Source organism: Lutzomyia longipalpis, chromosome 2 (assembly GCF_024334085.1).
Source record: "Lutzomyia longipalpis isolate SR_M1_2022 chromosome 2, ASM2433408v1".
NCBI lineage: Eukaryota > Metazoa > Arthropoda > Insecta > Diptera > Psychodidae > Lutzomyia > Lutzomyia longipalpis.
In genome coordinates, this window is record NC_074708.1 from 39,718,666 (window position 1) to 39,736,465 (window position 17,800).

At 35.0% G+C, this 17,800-nt stretch overlaps 2 protein-coding genes across 2 annotated transcripts; both read right to left on the reverse strand.

The window, feature by feature from the left end:
• Positions 1-126: 126 nt before the first annotated feature.
• On the reverse strand, positions 127-14,088 carry LOC129791394 (uncharacterized). The gene is made up of 6 exons (XM_055829550.1): positions 13,683-14,088; positions 12,702-12,925; positions 10,935-12,580; positions 7,546-9,259; positions 4,074-5,685; positions 127-449 (listed from the first exon to the last, which is right to left on the reverse strand). The coding sequence occupies exons 1-6, from the start codon at positions 14,031-14,033 to the stop codon at positions 309-311; spliced, it is 5,688 nt and encodes a 1,895-aa protein (XP_055685525.1). The 5' UTR covers positions 14,034-14,088; the 3' UTR covers positions 127-308.
• Positions 14,089-16,248: 2,160 nt separating this feature from the next.
• Positions 16,249-16,959, reverse strand: LOC129791409 (adult cuticle protein 1-like). The gene is made up of 2 exons (XM_055829572.1): positions 16,768-16,959; positions 16,249-16,685 (listed from the first exon to the last, which is right to left on the reverse strand). Exons 1-2 carry the CDS (start codon positions 16,771-16,773, stop codon positions 16,383-16,385), a joined length of 309 nt encoding a protein of 102 aa, XP_055685547.1. The 5' UTR covers positions 16,774-16,959; the 3' UTR covers positions 16,249-16,382.
• Between the last annotated feature and the right edge of the window lie 841 nt (positions 16,960-17,800).

A 17,800-nucleotide genomic window follows, 5' to 3' on the forward strand; every position in this document is an offset into this window, starting at 1 on the left:
TCAGAGAAGAAGAAGGAATCATTCCAGCAAATTATTACCTATACCTTGTTATTTATTGTGTGAGCTATATTATGGGCGAAAAAAGAATCGTTAATTAAACAAGAATTATAAAAAAAACTCAAAAAATAAGTTAATTTATGCTTTATTGATGAGAAGTTGAAGAAGATGATGTGAAAGACAGATAAATAGAACAAACAGAATATAAAGAGAAATGAAAGAAAAAAACAACTAAATGGAAACGATAGTGCAATAAATAAATTATAATGGTGTAGAGAAAAAAACAGGAATAATCTCTTCAGCGCGTTGGTTTAGTGCTCAGTTTGGGAGAAGAGAGCGATGGCTGTGGCGTTGGTGGAGGTGATCGCCAGCAGGTACCCCTCGCCGTCCAGGGTGAAGGGTGTCAGTGATTCAATATTGGGATATTGATTGACACAGATAAGGACCCAGCCCTGAAATAAGAGCAATTACAACCCCAATTAGCCTCAATATTTTCCCGAATAAACGTGAGTTGTTTTATTCTTTCCTAGCCCAGCATCATCCATATCAATGAATTATGCGGCGGAAGGGAATTTTATGAAAACAGGAAAGGAGAAGGAAATTCTTTTCTAAGGTTTCTACATTGATGATTATTCGCGTATTCCCCCGTAGAATCCTTGCAAAAGCTCGTTGTTTTAATTTTTACAATTTTCATTGAAGAAAAATTAAAATAAAAGTTAAGAAACGTGAAGGAAAAAAAAAGTTTCATTCAGTTCCTCCAAAGGACGAGAAACTTGTAGCGTAATAAAATCTCAATAAAATAGTTTTCTTAACACGTTCAAGGGATAGTTAATTACACAAAGAATGTTTTTTTTTACGTGACGTGTAATAAATTTTAAAAATGCAGTAGAAAAAGATTGGTCAGTTGGCATAGGAAGATTTAGAAATTACTTTCCAAAGTTATTGAGACATTTTTAATCCTTTCACGTACATTAGGTCACGTAATTAATTGGATTTAAGTTAATTTTTCAACATAGAAAAACCGTCAAACGTAAAAGGGGTCAAAGAAGACGTTTTGACTCAGAAATATCTTCTGAGAACACCCACAGAATAAATATCCTGATAAAAAGACCGAAAAACTTTAATTTGTAAAGGACGACCGTAGGCGAAATGTATTTTTTATTAAAAGGCGGATTTTCGGTCTCACACTCGGCTAATTAATTTTTATTTCCGGCCAACGTTTCGGACTATTTAAGTCCTTCCTCAGGGCAAGTAATAGACAAAATTAACCACGTACTAGAGTACAGATTGGCCACCAATGAGAGAAGATAAGGAGAGTTGTGTTGTGGATGTAGTGATTTTTTGTTATTTCTTGACGTGGTTAATTTTGTCTATTACTTGCCCTGAGGAAGGACTTAAATAGTCCGAAACGTTGGCCGGAAATAAAAATTAATTAGCCGAGTGTGAGACCGAAAATCCGCCTTTTAATAAAAAGACCGAGCTGATGCAAAAGAATTAAAGAAGAAGTTTCGTTAACATTTTTTTCTCAAAGATTTTTGACGTTCAACGGACTTTTTAATGTTTATTGTGTTTTACAGAAAAGTTTTAAATTTTTTACGTTGAACGAAACGACACCAAATTTATGAAAGGTATGAGAAAAACTGGCCGAGTTGACAAGACGTGAAAACTTATTTTTTAGGCTATTTTTGAGACTTTCTTCTTGGCTGTAGCTTAACCTACGTCCTCGTTTCGTTCTCTGAACTTTTTTGCGGAGCTAGGTAAAAAAAAAAACTTTACATAAAACGGAATCAGTTTGATATTTTCTTATTTTATACGGAAATTCTATCTTTTTTTGAAAATCAATTCTGAACCTGTCAGGTAAACTTACTTTTTCTTCCGGATAAATTACATACATATTTGTTACACATTGAATTTATTACACGACGTCCAATGGCACGGAATGTGTTAAGTCCGGCATGTGAATGACATCAGTTAAGTATTTTATTCAATTCATTTTATTAAATTTATAAATTTTTTTTGTTCTTTCTTGTATTCACAATTCTTGAAAAAGTTGAAATTAATTTCAAATATCTATAAGTAGAAGAAAACAAGGATATTTTAAATTTGAAATTGATATCGATTCAAAGAACGTGACAAGAATCTTTTCTTTTCTTTTTTTTTTTTTGAGAGATTTCACTAAAGCTTCATCATGGCATGTCTGAAGTATATTCTCTGGAACTTCAAGCACTCTAAAACTAACTCTTTAAAGACTTTTTTAAGAGAAGATCTTAAAATTCTCGAGAATGAAAAATGTTTTTCTTCCAGAGAGAAAACAATACCTAAAAATTACAGGGAAAGTTTCTTCGTGAATTAATTGAATGTTGTCTTTAAATGTCAGACAAATTGCAAGGAGAATCTTTACAACCGCACCTATTTAACTTTGCTCTTTCTTTCTCCTCTACTTCTCCTTGATTTTTTTTCACCAAAAATATAGAGAGGAATTTCACATTGAAGGAATGAATAGAAAAGGAAAACGAATTTTCTGATTTCTTCTCAAAAGAAATTGAACACTTTCTTCCAAAAAAAAACGAGGAAGTTGCGTGTAGCTTTATTGGTTAATGCAGAGAAAGGGTTATTGATATTCCTCAAACATCGTTGAAAGGAATTCCTGGAAGACCCGGAAGTTGTGTTTCCTCATGGGGATTCTCACATCTTTCTCTATTGCAAGGAAAGGGTTTTTCTTTTTACAATATTAAGTATAGATTTTGAGAACAAAACTTTGTGTTAACATCTCAAATGAAAATCAATATGATACGTTTTATGATTTTCATGTCACGAACATCATTTCTAATACAGAAATTCTTTCTATTTTGGGGATATCTTTTGATTTTTGGGGAATATTTCATTCTTAATGGGAAAGTTAATGTATTAAGAGTTCTTATTGGAAAGAAAATTATTGAGAAACTTTTCTTCCCACCAAAGGAAATTACAGAAATAATTAATTTTAATAATGATTTTATTGGCAATAAAACTCCAATGAGTTTTGGGTGTTGAAAAATAATTAAACCAAACCACTTTACGGAATTTTTGCAATTATATCAACGAATCCCATTGACATATAATTTTGCAAAACAATCTCAATAAAATTTCGCATATTGAATTTTCATTCACAAAAACAAGCAAAAACAGAAGCTTTTTTCCTCTTGTCGGGGGAATTATTCGTCTGTAAAAAATCATTTCTCTGAGCAAACTTCTCAGTCAGAGAATTCTTCGGTAGAATCGGGAACAGAGAGGCTGCAATTTACGAATGGTTTTGCTGTTCGCAAAGCGAGTTTTTGTATGAGTTTTTTTTTAGTAAACTTTTATAGCTTCAAAAATGAGCTTTGCCAGTTAACTTTCAACTACAGCTCATCCCATTGGCCAATAAAAAGTCAACTTGGCTATTTCTGTTCCTTCTCATTCTTCTACCTACAAGCTTACGCGTATCCTGATTATTTCCTCGAATGAGGAATTTTCCCTAAGAAACATGAATAAACTTCTTTTTCAAATGAAATTTTCATGAATAATCAATTTTTATATCAAAGAAATTTTGAAGTTTAGTTAATTTTTTTTAGAAAACTTTTGCTTAATTTTAATTCCTTTAGAAAAATTCAAATAAAGCTTTAAATTATTGTTCAAAAAAATCAATCTTCAACGTTCATTAATTGAATCACCACTGTCTACATCTAATACACTTTTCCGCTGCATTATTTACACATTTGCATTCAAAATTAAAATGTGATTGCTTTGCCATTCCTTGAGGAGAGAATTTAACAAGAACACAAAAAATGAACTCAAACTCTTCGTTGATTTTCGCAAGGATTCTCTGTGCTCTTTGTTTATCTTTGCTGCGAATTCTTTCTTTGGAAAATTTCTTCACAATATTTTCAGCTGAATATTGAGCTTCTTGATGGGTATTGGGGTGGTTGTGGGTGTTATGGAGAGAAGGGGGAAAATGATTGGGTGATAAAGAATGAGAGGGGAAAAAAAGTTGTATCGCAAAATGAGGGTGTGAGAAAAAATATAACATACAAAAAATAGAAGTATCAAATACTCACTTCAATATAGTTGTACTTGTAGATGTGAATATTATCATTTTGTAGTGCGATAACGAAAAATTGATTTTCCGCCAGAGCAAATGTACTGAGCATCCCAAGGGTTGATTGCAATTTAATACTCTGAAAGAGTTTAAAGTCCTCACTCTCATCATCCACTCGGTAGATACTCACAAAATTGCTTCCCCTGTTGCCCACGATAATCATGCCGAGTGCATCGTTGCACCTGATTGTGAAGTAATTTCCCTCAATGGTTTGCCTGTGTTGGAACTTTGGGGTACCTTTTGCGAGTTTGTACACCAAAATTGATCCATTGAGGGTACTCTTGGGTGTGCCAACGATTAAGTACACGTGCTTCGTGTACTCCATCACGTTGATGGTGGTATTTGGGGAGGTGGAGGTGATGGTGGAAAGTGGTAGTATTTGGTGGATGGTGACACTTGGGGTGGCCTTATTGACGCCCGCAAGGTGAATTCGTGTCAAATTCCCATCGCGAGTGGCAATTGTGACCAAAACCTCCCGTGTGGGGCTTTCAATTTTGAGAAAGTCCATGTGGAAGGTACCCCCTTTGAGTACTTTCTCAATCTTCGTCACATTCCCACTGTGCCTGATTGTGAAGGTGATTGTGGTGTTCGCACCTGCCGCTGCTTGTGAAATGCAATTTTGTACGTGCCCCTCTGTGGTAGACACTTCAACACCATTCCATGCCTTTTGGCTGCCTCTTGACACACTTTCCACACGACGTACCACAATACTCCGATCCCTCAGCATTGCCACACTATACCGTCGCCCACCACATTGGCACTCACTCCCATTGCACACCACCCCACCCGCCCCATCCATTCGCCAACCCCCAAAATCCGCATCAATATTCACTGAACGAACAACTTTGGAGCTGCTGCTGCCTCCACCCACAACCGCCGGCGTGGTATTCACGTAGTCAAAGTAGTTGAAGCGTTTCTTCTTTGCAACGGCAAAATTCGGTTTGCGCCCCATGGTGTGAATCTCCTCGGCGATATCCATCACTTCCGGTACACCCGAAAGGCTTGAATTCTCCATGTAGCCCAATGTGCCAATGACAATGCCATTCACACTTCCCATCACCTTCAGCTCGGGCGCGTGTACCCGCATAAATCCATAATCCTCAATGTGATGGTCCTCGTGCAAGAAAAGTGAATTGGCGTACAAATCACCGATATCACGACTATTCAAATACGACACACTCGATGGGCCGAGAAGCTCCAAATTCCCCCGACACTTCTTCAGCCCCACAACATCCTGCACATGAGTGGCCTTTGTGAGGAACAGGGAATTTATCTCGACGCCATTAATGGAGAAAACATCAGCATAGTCAGCCAAAATTGCATCCTTAAATGTGATGGCGCCACGAAAATCTTGATTCTTCTCCGCAACTCTCCGGGCTCGGTCGTAGAGTAAATGATCAATGGGCATATTGTCCACAAAGGCAACAGTTAAATTTCCCACAATGACTAAATTGTGGAAAAGCGCAACAGGAAGCTTAGATCCATATTTTTGGGTTGTGCTGACAAATTCATGTGGTTCAACACCATTAAGTTTTCCCTCAACCACCAAGCTGTTTGTCTTCAATTTAGATCTGGGGATTTTGAAAGAGAAATGAAGCATATTTCAAGATTAAATTGTGATGAGCAAATGATACTTATATGGTTAAAATTAATTTTCTGATACATATTTGGGGTAGATTCTGGTAAAAATCTTTTCTTTTCTTTTTTAACATCTCAAAAGTTGTTATAAGATTTCGACAATTGATGTTTTTGAATCGTTCTGTTGTCGTTTTAGAAAATAAAAAAAAAACAAAGAATTTGTTGTTTTGTAAAATAGTTATAAAAAGATCTTCAAAAGCAATTGGAAAAGCAATTTCAAAAGAAAGCAAAAGAAATAAAATGTTAAAATTCCGTAAGATTTTTCTCAGAATATTACTTACAAATACATAATAACTGACGAATTGTAAGAAAATAAAAGAAAAGATTTATTTCAGAATCTACCTCATAGTTAGAAAGGGATGGTCTATTAATTATGATAACTCCAGGACTTTTTTTTAAATGATTTTTAAGGAAATTTTGAAACAGGAAATAAATTTTTTATGTATTCTTATTTAATGGGAAAAATTTCAATTATATTTCATTTATGTAAATAATTTTTTCAGGGTCTTATTCAGCGACCAAGAAACCCAAAAAAATCGCTTGAAATCTTGAAATTTCAGTAAAAAAATCCAAAGATTTCAAGGGTTTCTTGGTCGCTGAATTAGGCCCAATATTTTCGATTTTTAATACTTTGAACGAATTGTTCATGTAGAGTTTCCAAGAACATCCATAATTTATTAAATCAATAAAATTTCAAAAATTCCATAATATTGGTAAATTAAAAAAAAAACATTAAAAACTTAACAAGACATTAAAAACTTAATGTCTTGTTGTACTCGTTTTATTTAAAAATTAAATACATATTTTTCAATCCTTTATATACTTTTATAATCTCATAAATTCTTCAAATATTTATGCAAATAAATTTTTTGTTATTATTTTTTTAAGATGTTCTTTGGCCTTAAAACCACGTAAAAATTCAAAAATTCCTTATTGTAATTTGAAATTCTTAAAATCCCATAAATCCTACAAAGCTACTCCTTGCTTTAACTTTCCATTTCTTCCAGAATCCAGATCAAAATTATATTCTTTTAGCACGTTAAACTCTTCGGCATTCCTACAATTCCTTTGTATTTATTCAAAATTTTATTCAGTCCATTAATTGATTTATAAATCCCACAAGTCCCATAATTCATATAAATGTGTAAATTGATTTTTCATATTATAAAGATTCCTCACTCTTGTTAATAGTCTACTCAATTTTGTATTTCTTTTAATATATTTTTTGAACATTTTGTGTGCAATATTTCTTTTACAAATTCCGAGAATCCTACAAGTCCCGGAAATCCCGAAAATCCCACAAATCCCAGAAATTCAGAAATTCCCCCAAGAACTCATAAATCTCGTATAAATTAAATTAATTAAATAAATAATTTAAATATATCTGTCTCATTAAAACATAATTATATAAAAAAAATTAAAAAAAAATATTTGAAAGTCCTATAGGAAGTTCTTTGAGTCCTTTCTCTAGTAATTTTATAACGCGATATTGCGGATTTTTCCTTATTGAAGCAATAACAGTTTTTATGCCAAATTCCAATTAAATCATAATCTTAAGGATATGAAAGAGATTAAATTTTTAAATTCAGACAAACACTAAGTTATTTCTCCTAATTTTTCAGGAGCTTTTTAAATGTTCAAATCACTTCAGAAAATAAAGATCTTTAAAGAATCTTAAAACCGATCTAAAAAAAAATCTCTTCAAAATTTCATTGCGCGTGGAAGAGAAATTTCTGCAACACAACCCCAAGAGATTAAGTAATAAAGGTATAAGGGTGCTTGATGGTGCTTACCTAAAAGTCCACGGATCGTTAATGCAAATATTCCTTTGGTAGTTCCGCAACATTGTTCCATTTAGCTCGAGGATGTCCACATTGTTGACAATTAGTACACTGAGGTAGTCATTAGATTGGAGATTTTGCACGTTCAGTGCACGCAAAAAGTGTTTATCGCCAAAAATCACCTGATTCTCCGCGTACCTCCGCAGTGCATCCTGTGCAAGACTTTCCACGTAGATGCCATTTATGCCGAAATGAGCATTGAGGTGGTTCACTGAGGCATTGGCAAAGTGCACTTCTCCGACAATTTCCTGCTCTCTATGTGCATGGATGGCATTTGTAAGGAGTTCCGTGAGGGGTGAGAGACTCCCAAGGGGCCAGTAGGTGTGTTGGTGTACATGGAGGACACCCCATCGTCGTACGGTGGGTGCTATCAGCAATTTCACGGTGCGATTGAAGTCAATGTTGATTCTCCCGAAGATATCGCCCGAATTCACGGTGATTTCTTCAACGTGGAGGTCACTCTCGAGGTGGACACTACCCTCGGTGTCCATTAAGTGCTTCACTTTAACACCATTAATGGTGCTCACGTCAATTCGGGGAGTTCGCACAGCTTGCACGGACCATTCTTCCCTCACAATTTGCTTTGTCCCATTTACAAGGGCATCCCTCAGCCAATCCCCCACATTGATACCATTCATTTGCTGCCCCGTTGTGAGACTATTGAGAATTTTCACGTTGCTGGTGAAATTTTTCATCCCCCCAATTTGCAGGGGTTGGGTGGATTTTTGCGCTACGAGTGGCAAAAAAGCATCGAGATTGACCCCATTTGCGACCATGAGGTGAACATTATTGCTAAATGTGGCATTCCCTTGAATTTCCACGTGAATTTTCATCTTCTCAATATCACGTATTGATTTTCCAAATGCCACCGAATTGAGTGTTTTCACATCAATATCTCGTGCCTCAATCCCATTTGCCTGCACGAAGGTGATATTTTGAGCTTCATCGATCATCACACACTTCTCAATCAATTCCCGAAGGTCAACCCCGTGAATTCTATCGATATGTACATTCGCCGCACCCACATTCACCCCATCGTGCACATGCAATGTGGAAAAATGCTTTAGGCTCGGGAAAACGAGGCTGGTGTAGTTCTTGAGGACCATCTTTGCAATGGGATCCCCATTGAGGTGACTCGTGACGAGATTCTCCACACGCAGCTTCCCCGTGAAGGTCTTTACACCCCTTACGATGGCTCTCTCATTGACCCGCACGCATGAGTCACTAATCTGATTCGCCAGGGTGTCCGTGGTGGTGTGCAAATGCCCTCCAATGTGGGCGGATTTGAGGAAAAGCGACACATTCTTCGGCACAATCTCCTGCCGTGTGGTTAGATAGTCCCCAGCATCGTGATGATCAATGTGCTTCGTGTAGAGCTGTGGTGCTGTGACATTCCCGTGGAAAATAACATTTGCAAAATCCTGATCTAATCCCTTGTACCAGTAGTCCCCGAGGGTGGTTAGGTTGAAGGGTACATTGGCTAAGAAATTATTTTTGCTGGCAACATGGAGTGTACCAACATGGAGATTCCCTTTCACCACCACTTGACCCATATACACTTGAGATAAATCATCAATATGTGTCCCAATGATTCGCTCAGGGGTCTCCTCATCACCCTCCGCAAGTACTAAATCTTTCGAATACAGCCCATATAGTTGGATTGGACCTGAGGGCATAAAATACGCAGATGTGAGTGGGCAGACAAACATTGTACATAAGAAATACTCCAAAACTCTCCTTGTCCATTGATATTTTATTCAAATAATATGAAAATTCACAGAGAGAGAGAGACCTTTCAATGTAATGAAAATGCCAAAAGTCCACTTTGCAATATAATCATGCCAAACAACGAGTCAAGAGGAGGACAATCACTTTGGAAAAGTGCGTTGTTTTTTCAGGCGTTTCTCAATGAATATTTAAATGTTTTTCTTTTAGTATTGAAATTCTATCGCCACGATTGAGATGCCAAAGAGATTTCTCCGAAGCTTTTCTCCGCCGTAGAGCTTTCTTTTACGCAAATGAGACACCAAAAAGGAAGTAAAAGATTTGAATAAAAAGTTTTACATCATTGGACTGAATTTTAATGATTTTGTAGGAAATTGAATTGATTTTCACCAATTTAATGAATAAAGATTTTTATTCTTTATGTTGTTCTTTGGGCGCAAAAGAATTTCGCGGGAATATGGATGAAAGCTTTGTTTCTGTTTTTAGTTTTTAGGCATTTCAGGGAAAGACGGTCAAATAATCAAAAGAAACCTTTTTATTTAAATCATAATTTTAAGCAAATTTAAAAGTAAATAAATTTTTAAATAAATTCTTATAGTACCTAATTAAGATCTGATAAAGCTGGAAAGTTCTAGCAAAAATTAAAATGAGTTAAATCGGAAAAATATTTATTGCAAAAAACTACAAAAAATTGAATTTTATTGAACGATTTGTTACTATTTTTTTAAAAAAATTTGAGACAAAATTTATAAAAAAAAAACTTCATAAAAATTTTTCAAGTGTAAAAAAATAAGCAAAGTTCGATAAAGCTTATTTAAATATTCACGAAAAGAAAGGATGCTATGTAGATTATGTATAAGAAGAAAAGAAAGCTTGGAAAACTTTTAATAATTAAATCCTCTTAGAGCTTTTCTAAGATCTGTATTATTTCTTTTTAATTGAAAATTCAAGAAAATTTAATGGCTTTTCCTGGCGAACTTGATTTTAACCGTAATTTCCTTAGGAATAAGCATAGATTTTTAGCCATTTTTACTAGAATTTTTCTCAAATCTTCTTTAAGGATGTTATTTAGAGAATTTTTCTTTTCAATTTTGAATAATATGGAAAACTTTTAATTATAATGTTTCTATGATTCAACAGGTATGAAGTTTTCATTTTTTGACGATTAAACGGGCTGAGAAAAGGCTTGAAAAATAAGTTCATTTCCTGGAAAATGAGCGTAACTTTCAAGCCTTTTCACAGCCCGTTTATTCGTCAAAAAAAATTAAAACTTTATTGTTTAATTATAGAAATATAAAAATTAAAAGTTTTCCAAATGGATCAAAATTGAATAAAAATCTCTAAAAAACATCCTTTAAGAAAATTTGAGAAAAGTTCTATTGAAAATATCTTTAAAAAAATAACAAATCTCAAAAACAGAAAAGAAAGAAAAAGATTAACGTTTCCCAATAACGTTTATCTCTTCAATTTTGATACTTCTTCAAGCTTCTCCTGAGAGTAAATCAAAATTTCCCAAGAAATTCTGGGAAATCCAATTGAAAGGTCCTTCCCATTTGATGTTTGGCAATTTATATTATGTACCTCTAACATGTGAATGTTATCGCATAGAAACCCACCTTGAAAATGATTATCCTTCCCTATGAGTGCCAGAGTCTCCTGCCGAAATTCAATATCGTTCACCGTGTCAGCCTCAAAGTGCTCCACCCGGAATTGATTGATGCGAATGGTTGAATTGATGATTTGATTTGTGTGCAGGGGCACAAGGTCATCGGTGGCTCTCCCATTGATACCCCCCGCCTCCATGTGGGTCACAGTGGTAACATTGTAGAAAATTAAATTTCCATCAATCTCCCGGGAGGAGTTGTGGAGGTAGAGTGATTGGTACAGCGTGTCAAAGTTCATCTCCTGAATATTCTCAACAATCACTTGATCCACGTGGAAGGTGCTGGCATGATGGGCACGTCCCTTTGCAAAGAGCCCAAAGAAATCATTTATGTGGATGGAATTTATGGAATTTTTCACAATTAAGTGTTTGCAGTTCATGATATTGATGAATTTATTCTGCACGAGATTCTCCGGTAAATTGTACAAATCTTCATCAATATTGATCCCATTGATGGTGTGTGAGACATTGAGATTTGCCACTTGCAAGCTTTTCACGTTCCCCAATGCGATACGTTGGACTTTGGATGAATTTTTGAGTAGAAGTTTCAACCATTTTTCACTATTTGTCCGCAAATTTCCAACTTTTACCCTCTCCCGCCTTATTGAGGGCCATTTGTCACGTTGTACACTTGTGCCATTTTCCCCAATGTCCCGGCGGCGGAGTCTCCGGGGGTGGGATGAAGTTGTATTAGCAGCAGCAGCCATCTTAAAGGCATTCTCAATCTCTGTCTGAAGTTGCAATTTGCGCAAATTGAGATGAGCCACATTTTTCAGCAATTCCGTGGGTGTTGCTGCTACATCAAGGGGAATTCTTACCACCCCCACAGTGGTGTTTTCGTTGATTTTTGTGTAATTTTTCACAATAATTTTCCCCGGAAAGTCTGCAATGCGATCCCGTCGCAAAATTCCCGGATTGAGTGATGCAATCCGCGTTATTCCACCGTAGATTGTATTAAATTCCTGCTTTAGCTTCTTCGTACATTCGTGGAATTTGACAAAAGGTGACTCATGAACATGATGCCTAGCTGCTGATGGCTCCGTAGCAGCCATGTGGGGAATTTCAATGAAATTGAGTCTCATTTGGGGTGGCTCCACGAAGACCGACACCGCCCAAATTGTGTCACTTTCGTGCATTTTGTGAAAATAAATTCGTGCTGTGGTACAATTAATTGACCCAATTGGCGTCAAATCTGCACGATTGCTCACAAACATGGTGTGATTAAATCGATAAATTATCACATTGTGCCCAATGCGGAACTCATGGAAACCACCGAGCAAATTAACACGTCGCCAGTGATTGAAACGTACCCCAACCCATTGGTAGATATCACAGAAATTCACCGAGCAAATGGCCAAGAACGTCTTCTCATGCAGTTCAATGAAACGTACGAATTTTCCATGAGCATTGAGCGTTTGCAACGGCATGAGGGTGTACCTGTTCAACAAACGAATTTCCAACTTCTTCTCCTTCGTGACAAACACCGTAGCAATTGCAGCTTCTTCATTATTATTCCATTTTGTGTGCAAAACATCATCCATGCCGGAAACATACTGATTAATTTCCTCCTTGAAATGCATTAAATGCCAATTGTACAATCTGTATGATAAAGCAGAAGAACACACATCACCAAAGAGTGTGGGAGGTGTGAAAAGGTGATTAATATTAATGGGAAAATTATAACACATCTCCCTTTCTCTCTCTAAAGCAATGTTCTTACCGCAATATTCCACGAAATTTACTTATTTTGCTTGCAAGTAAGCAGAAAAGTTCCTCCCCACGGCGATATAGGGCGATTTTTACAGGAATCTCTTGGATAATCCTGATTTTCTGAATTGGTGGCATTACACTCGATTGGTGGATGCCAAAAGGGATTTTGTAGATGCTATAGTGGGTGGAGAAGGCTAAAACAAGAATGATTTTCTCATTTGTCCAAAAAGTTGCCTGAAAGAGAAATAAATTCAAAACGAAACATTTAAGATAAATCATGCTAATATCAATAATTTAAATGATTGAGAAATCAATGGAAAAATGTTGAATAAATAATTTTCCAATATTTTAAATTCAATTTAAATAAATTCTTTGTTTTTGACTTTTTTTTAAAAAAAAAAAAAAGAGAATCAGTTTAGAAAATAATTAAGAAGAAATAATTTTGTCTTCTAGCTGAGAAAATTTGAGATTTTGCTGCTTAATACAGTCATACCCCGCATAATCAAGTCTTGGTTAAACTCTTCTTTCGCATTAAAATTAATGAGTGAGAAGAGTATAACCAAGACTTGATAATGCGGGGTATGACTGTATCTTGAAAATTTAATATACATATTTAAGAGATTACGGTGAGGGTGGAAGAACGGATTAAAAATGTAGGTTTCTATATAAAAAAAATGCTTTCAGGAATTTTTCTTTCGTATTTTGAATGAATATTTGAGCATAAAAGTCCTAGCTATAATTCATGAAAGAAAGGAATTTCCTAAAATTATTTTTTTCTTTATGTTTTAATCGCTTTGAAGAAGATCCGTAAGAAAATGAAAAAAATACACGTAATGGTAGTTTTTAAATTAAATTCAATGACTTTTGCTCGAATAAATAAGATTTAAAGACATTTAAATACGCTCGAAAATACGAATTGAAGACATTTTTTTCTTTTGGGTTAAAATTGAACGGAATTGTTCGAAAATGACGTTGCAAATAGTTTAATTACCTTTGCATTTAACGGCGACGTATTCACACCTCCAAGAATGGCCAATTTATCTAAGGTACTCCCATTGGCATTAGTGTTGATTGCAAAGAGTTCCGAACCACTGAGTATTAGCAAATTAAATTCCGTCTCGATGATTTGCCCCTTGATTTTGTTCTCACAATCAAACTCAACATCAAACGTGGACATTGAGAATTTATTTCCTTCCAGAAGCTCCGAATTGTCTGCTTGCCCTCGAACATCCCTCTTGGTGTATTCTTGTTGTAATTTATTCGACGCATAGTCACGCACGGAAATGGCATGAGAGCCAAAGCACAGGTGGATGATTATTAGAAATTGCACGAAAAGGTCCATTCTTATGGACTAACGAAGCACCACTGAGGGTCCACGCTGGGAATTTTTTGGATGTACAAGCAACTGTGCGAACGATCCACCAAATATGTGAATTATTAGCAGTTAATCCCTGAAAGTTTTATAATATTGAAGAAAAAAAAAGCTTCCAGTTTTCATGGTATTGTTTCAACGGTTTGCTAGTGGAGCTAATGGCTAAATATTTGGGGTATTGATAGAGAGAAAATTGTTAGCTCTTAAGCAGTGCTCTTGGTACATTTTTGCATCCACATCTCATTCGAATGTAGACGACAACTTTTTTTTTTTTTTTAAATAATAAATTCCTCCAACCAGGAAATTATTGGGGGCTTGTCTTTTAAATATAGCAACACGTGACAGTTATTGAGCAAAAAAAATACTCTCCAGCCACATATTATGGAATTATGTACAAAAGGAGTGGATTTAATTTTAAATTGAATAATCATGCACAATGGACTCGCTGGTCAACATGCCCAACTTTGCCTTCTTGCAGACAAAATTTAATGGACTTGCAGGAAGTGGAGCAACTTTGGCGCGAAAAAAATGAACACTGAAAAAATGGTTCAATGACAAAAATCACGTAATCGCTTTATAAATTGTCGCTACAAAACACTTCTTGCGGTGTGACGAAAGAAAAAAAAATAAAACGACAAATTTCGGGAATTTCTTGTTTTATCGGCATCAATTTAATCGCCTCCATCGTCATCTGACTCCCAAATTGTTGTGGTTCAATTTTTTAGATATGCAAAGTTGAGGGAGCAACATTCACAACATAAATTTTGTGATTGTCTTCAACTGACTTTTGGGACTACCATCTCTTCTCTAACTTATGTTGTATTTGGCGAAAGTACTTTACTCAAATGAATTCAAACAAGTACGTACCTTAAGTATTTATAAACATCTTAAGAATTCTCTCTCGGTGAAGTTTTGTGCATAAATTTACATTTTAATGCACATATGAAAGGTGTGTGGCAGCTGAGAATGGAAAACTCAACGAAACGATTAATCATTGCAATTTCTTAATGTTTAAGGAAGTCAAAAGATAATTTCACGAAAACACCCCATATGGTACGAATGTTTGAAAGTTATTTTTTTTTTGCTCTAAAAATATCTCATGAACATGATTTAATTAAATTATTCTTAGCTGAGAAAAGTGAGAAGAAAATTATTCTTATGTGCAATCATTATTAGGAGTTTTCTTTTACTAGTTTAGGTGCGTTGAGCACTAGTTTGAATTTAATTTCTATGTTAATTTATGAGTTTTAAACATTTTAGTAAAAGTCATTGAAAGTATGATAAGGAGCTTTCTATGCTTGAATATTTATAGCATCAGATGGTCAAAAACAAAATTTAAGCAGTTAATTTTGAGTACAATTTATTCTCTAATTTTGTAATTAAAATTCCATTCCATTCAAAATTTGTGTCAAAAAAGGATAGAAATAGGTCAAATGTGTGCTTTCATATATTTTTTCAATTAATATTAGATTCTTTTTAAACTCTTGAAGAATATTTCTAACCCTAGAGAAGTATTTAAAATATAAAATATTTGTAAGCTTTGAGCTTTAAATCTTCAGCTATAAAAAAGCTCAAGAATCTGCAAAGTTCTGATAAAAGTTCAAAATATTTTGTTTCAATTTCGAGGATTCTTAATCTTAAGGGAAGCTTCTAGCTGACGATTAAAGAAAATAAATCAAACACTTCTCAATAGCTTTAGAATTTTTCATACCTAAACATTTTTTTCTTTTGAAATTAAATTTCTTTAGAAGTCAAAGCTCATTTTGGGAAAAATTCAATTCAGGATTTTTAGAATATTTCAGCAATGTCTCGTGGTAAAGCCTCAAGAAATGTAGCACAAAATAACACCATAACACCATAATTTTTCTTATTTTCTGCTGAAGAAAATTCCCTGGAGATTCAGGAAATACAATCCAATGAAGCAATAAAACTTTTGAAATTGTAATTTAAATTGAGGTATGAAGAAATTTAATCGATTCCATTCATAACATTTTATTGAATTAAAATTCAATAAAATCACTTCTCTGAAAAATTCCCAAAGGAATAAAAACCAATATCCTTGTTTCGATATGAAACTCTTAAATTGCCGCGCGAGAAAGTGCTTCAGAAGTTTTTTCCTCATATTTCTTCTTTGACACTTATTGGCCTTATAGGGGAGGGATTGGTTTGAAAAGTCTATATGAAATTTACTTTGAAATTCCTTTTAATTCCACACAAAACATTTTCTCTATAAATTTCTCTGCTGAGTTCACAAATAAATTATATAACTTGACTGTTGGCGGAAACAATGGAACATCCTCGGGCAGGTGTTGGTGGTATTTACAAGGTTCCTGGAGCAGGGGCCAAGTTGATGGATGAAGCGGAGTTGATGTGTCCTGGCAGAGGAGCAACATGGACGGATCCACGGTTGGCGGCAACATAGCTTCCCTCATGGGCAATCAAAGCTGGGGCGGCATAGGTGTGAGCAGCATAGGCAAGGGGAGCAGTGTAGGCAAGGGGAGCACCAGTCCAGTGGTAGGGAGCAGCACCTGGCCACACGCTAGAGTAGGCATAGGGATGAGCCAAGACGGAAGCCTGGGTGGCAGCAACGGCGGCAACGAGGACAAGAGCGCACAGGATGGCCTACAAATGGAACAAAATCACACAAAATTAGCAAATCTTCACTTCCACACAACACCACCCACACAACAAATCTTCACCGTACCTTCATGTTGATTAATTTGGTGTGGTTTCTCGGGGGGAGTTCTTGAAGATTGAACGTGAGACAATGGACTGATGCCTGACACTGAAACTCTGACCATATTTATAGGTCGATCGTGGCGGAGCAAGAATTTTCCTACCACTCTCAATTTAACAATCTTTTGACTCCCCTTGTGTGTAAATTTCTTCAGTAGAGCACATTCCAAATAACACCTGTGATAAATTGTAGCCATTGATACAGGGCGATTCTCAACTGATTTTTCTTGTTACGCCAACAATTCCGCGACAACAATCACTCCCGCTATCAGAGTTGATGCTTTTTCTTGTTAAAAATTAATAGTTTGAAGATTAAGTTGAGGTCAATAAATTATTCTTAACGATTTTTTTTTGTTGGTCTTTTTATAATTTTTGAATTCAACAAAGAATCTTCTTTAAAAGATTGAGCTTTTCTTCTTTTTTATATAGACTTTTTAGCTATTCTTTCGTAAATTGTCTTTCAATCAACATAAGAATATTAGGGTCTAAAAATATATTTTAAATATTTAGAAATTAATTTTTATTTTAAAAAGGAATCCTTGCAGTACTTCATCATTTGATATTTAATTCCTGTTCTTATTGGAATTATCAGCTGGTGCCTTATTCAGAAAAAAATATTATTCAAGCTTAATTAACCCTTGGAAGACTTTGTTGGCCACCGTGACCAATTTGACTATTTTAAATCATTTCAAAATTAAATTATAATTTAACATTTTGTGATAAATTCTACATATTTTATGTAGAGGAAGTTCGTGGAAAGAAAATTTAGAACAACATTATCTATTTGAGAGAAAATTAAGGTAAAAGTTTTGAGGTTAGAAACCTCAATCCTCCAAGGGTTAATAGCGGTTAAAATAAATAAATAATTATTCGAAGAAGTTCTAATTTCCAGCTTTCAAATATTTATTTAAAGCTTTTGGTGCTTTTTGAGTTATTTATGAATGAATTTATCATAGCAAGAATATTGCAGATACTAAAAGCTCTTTCTGGAAGTAGTAAAA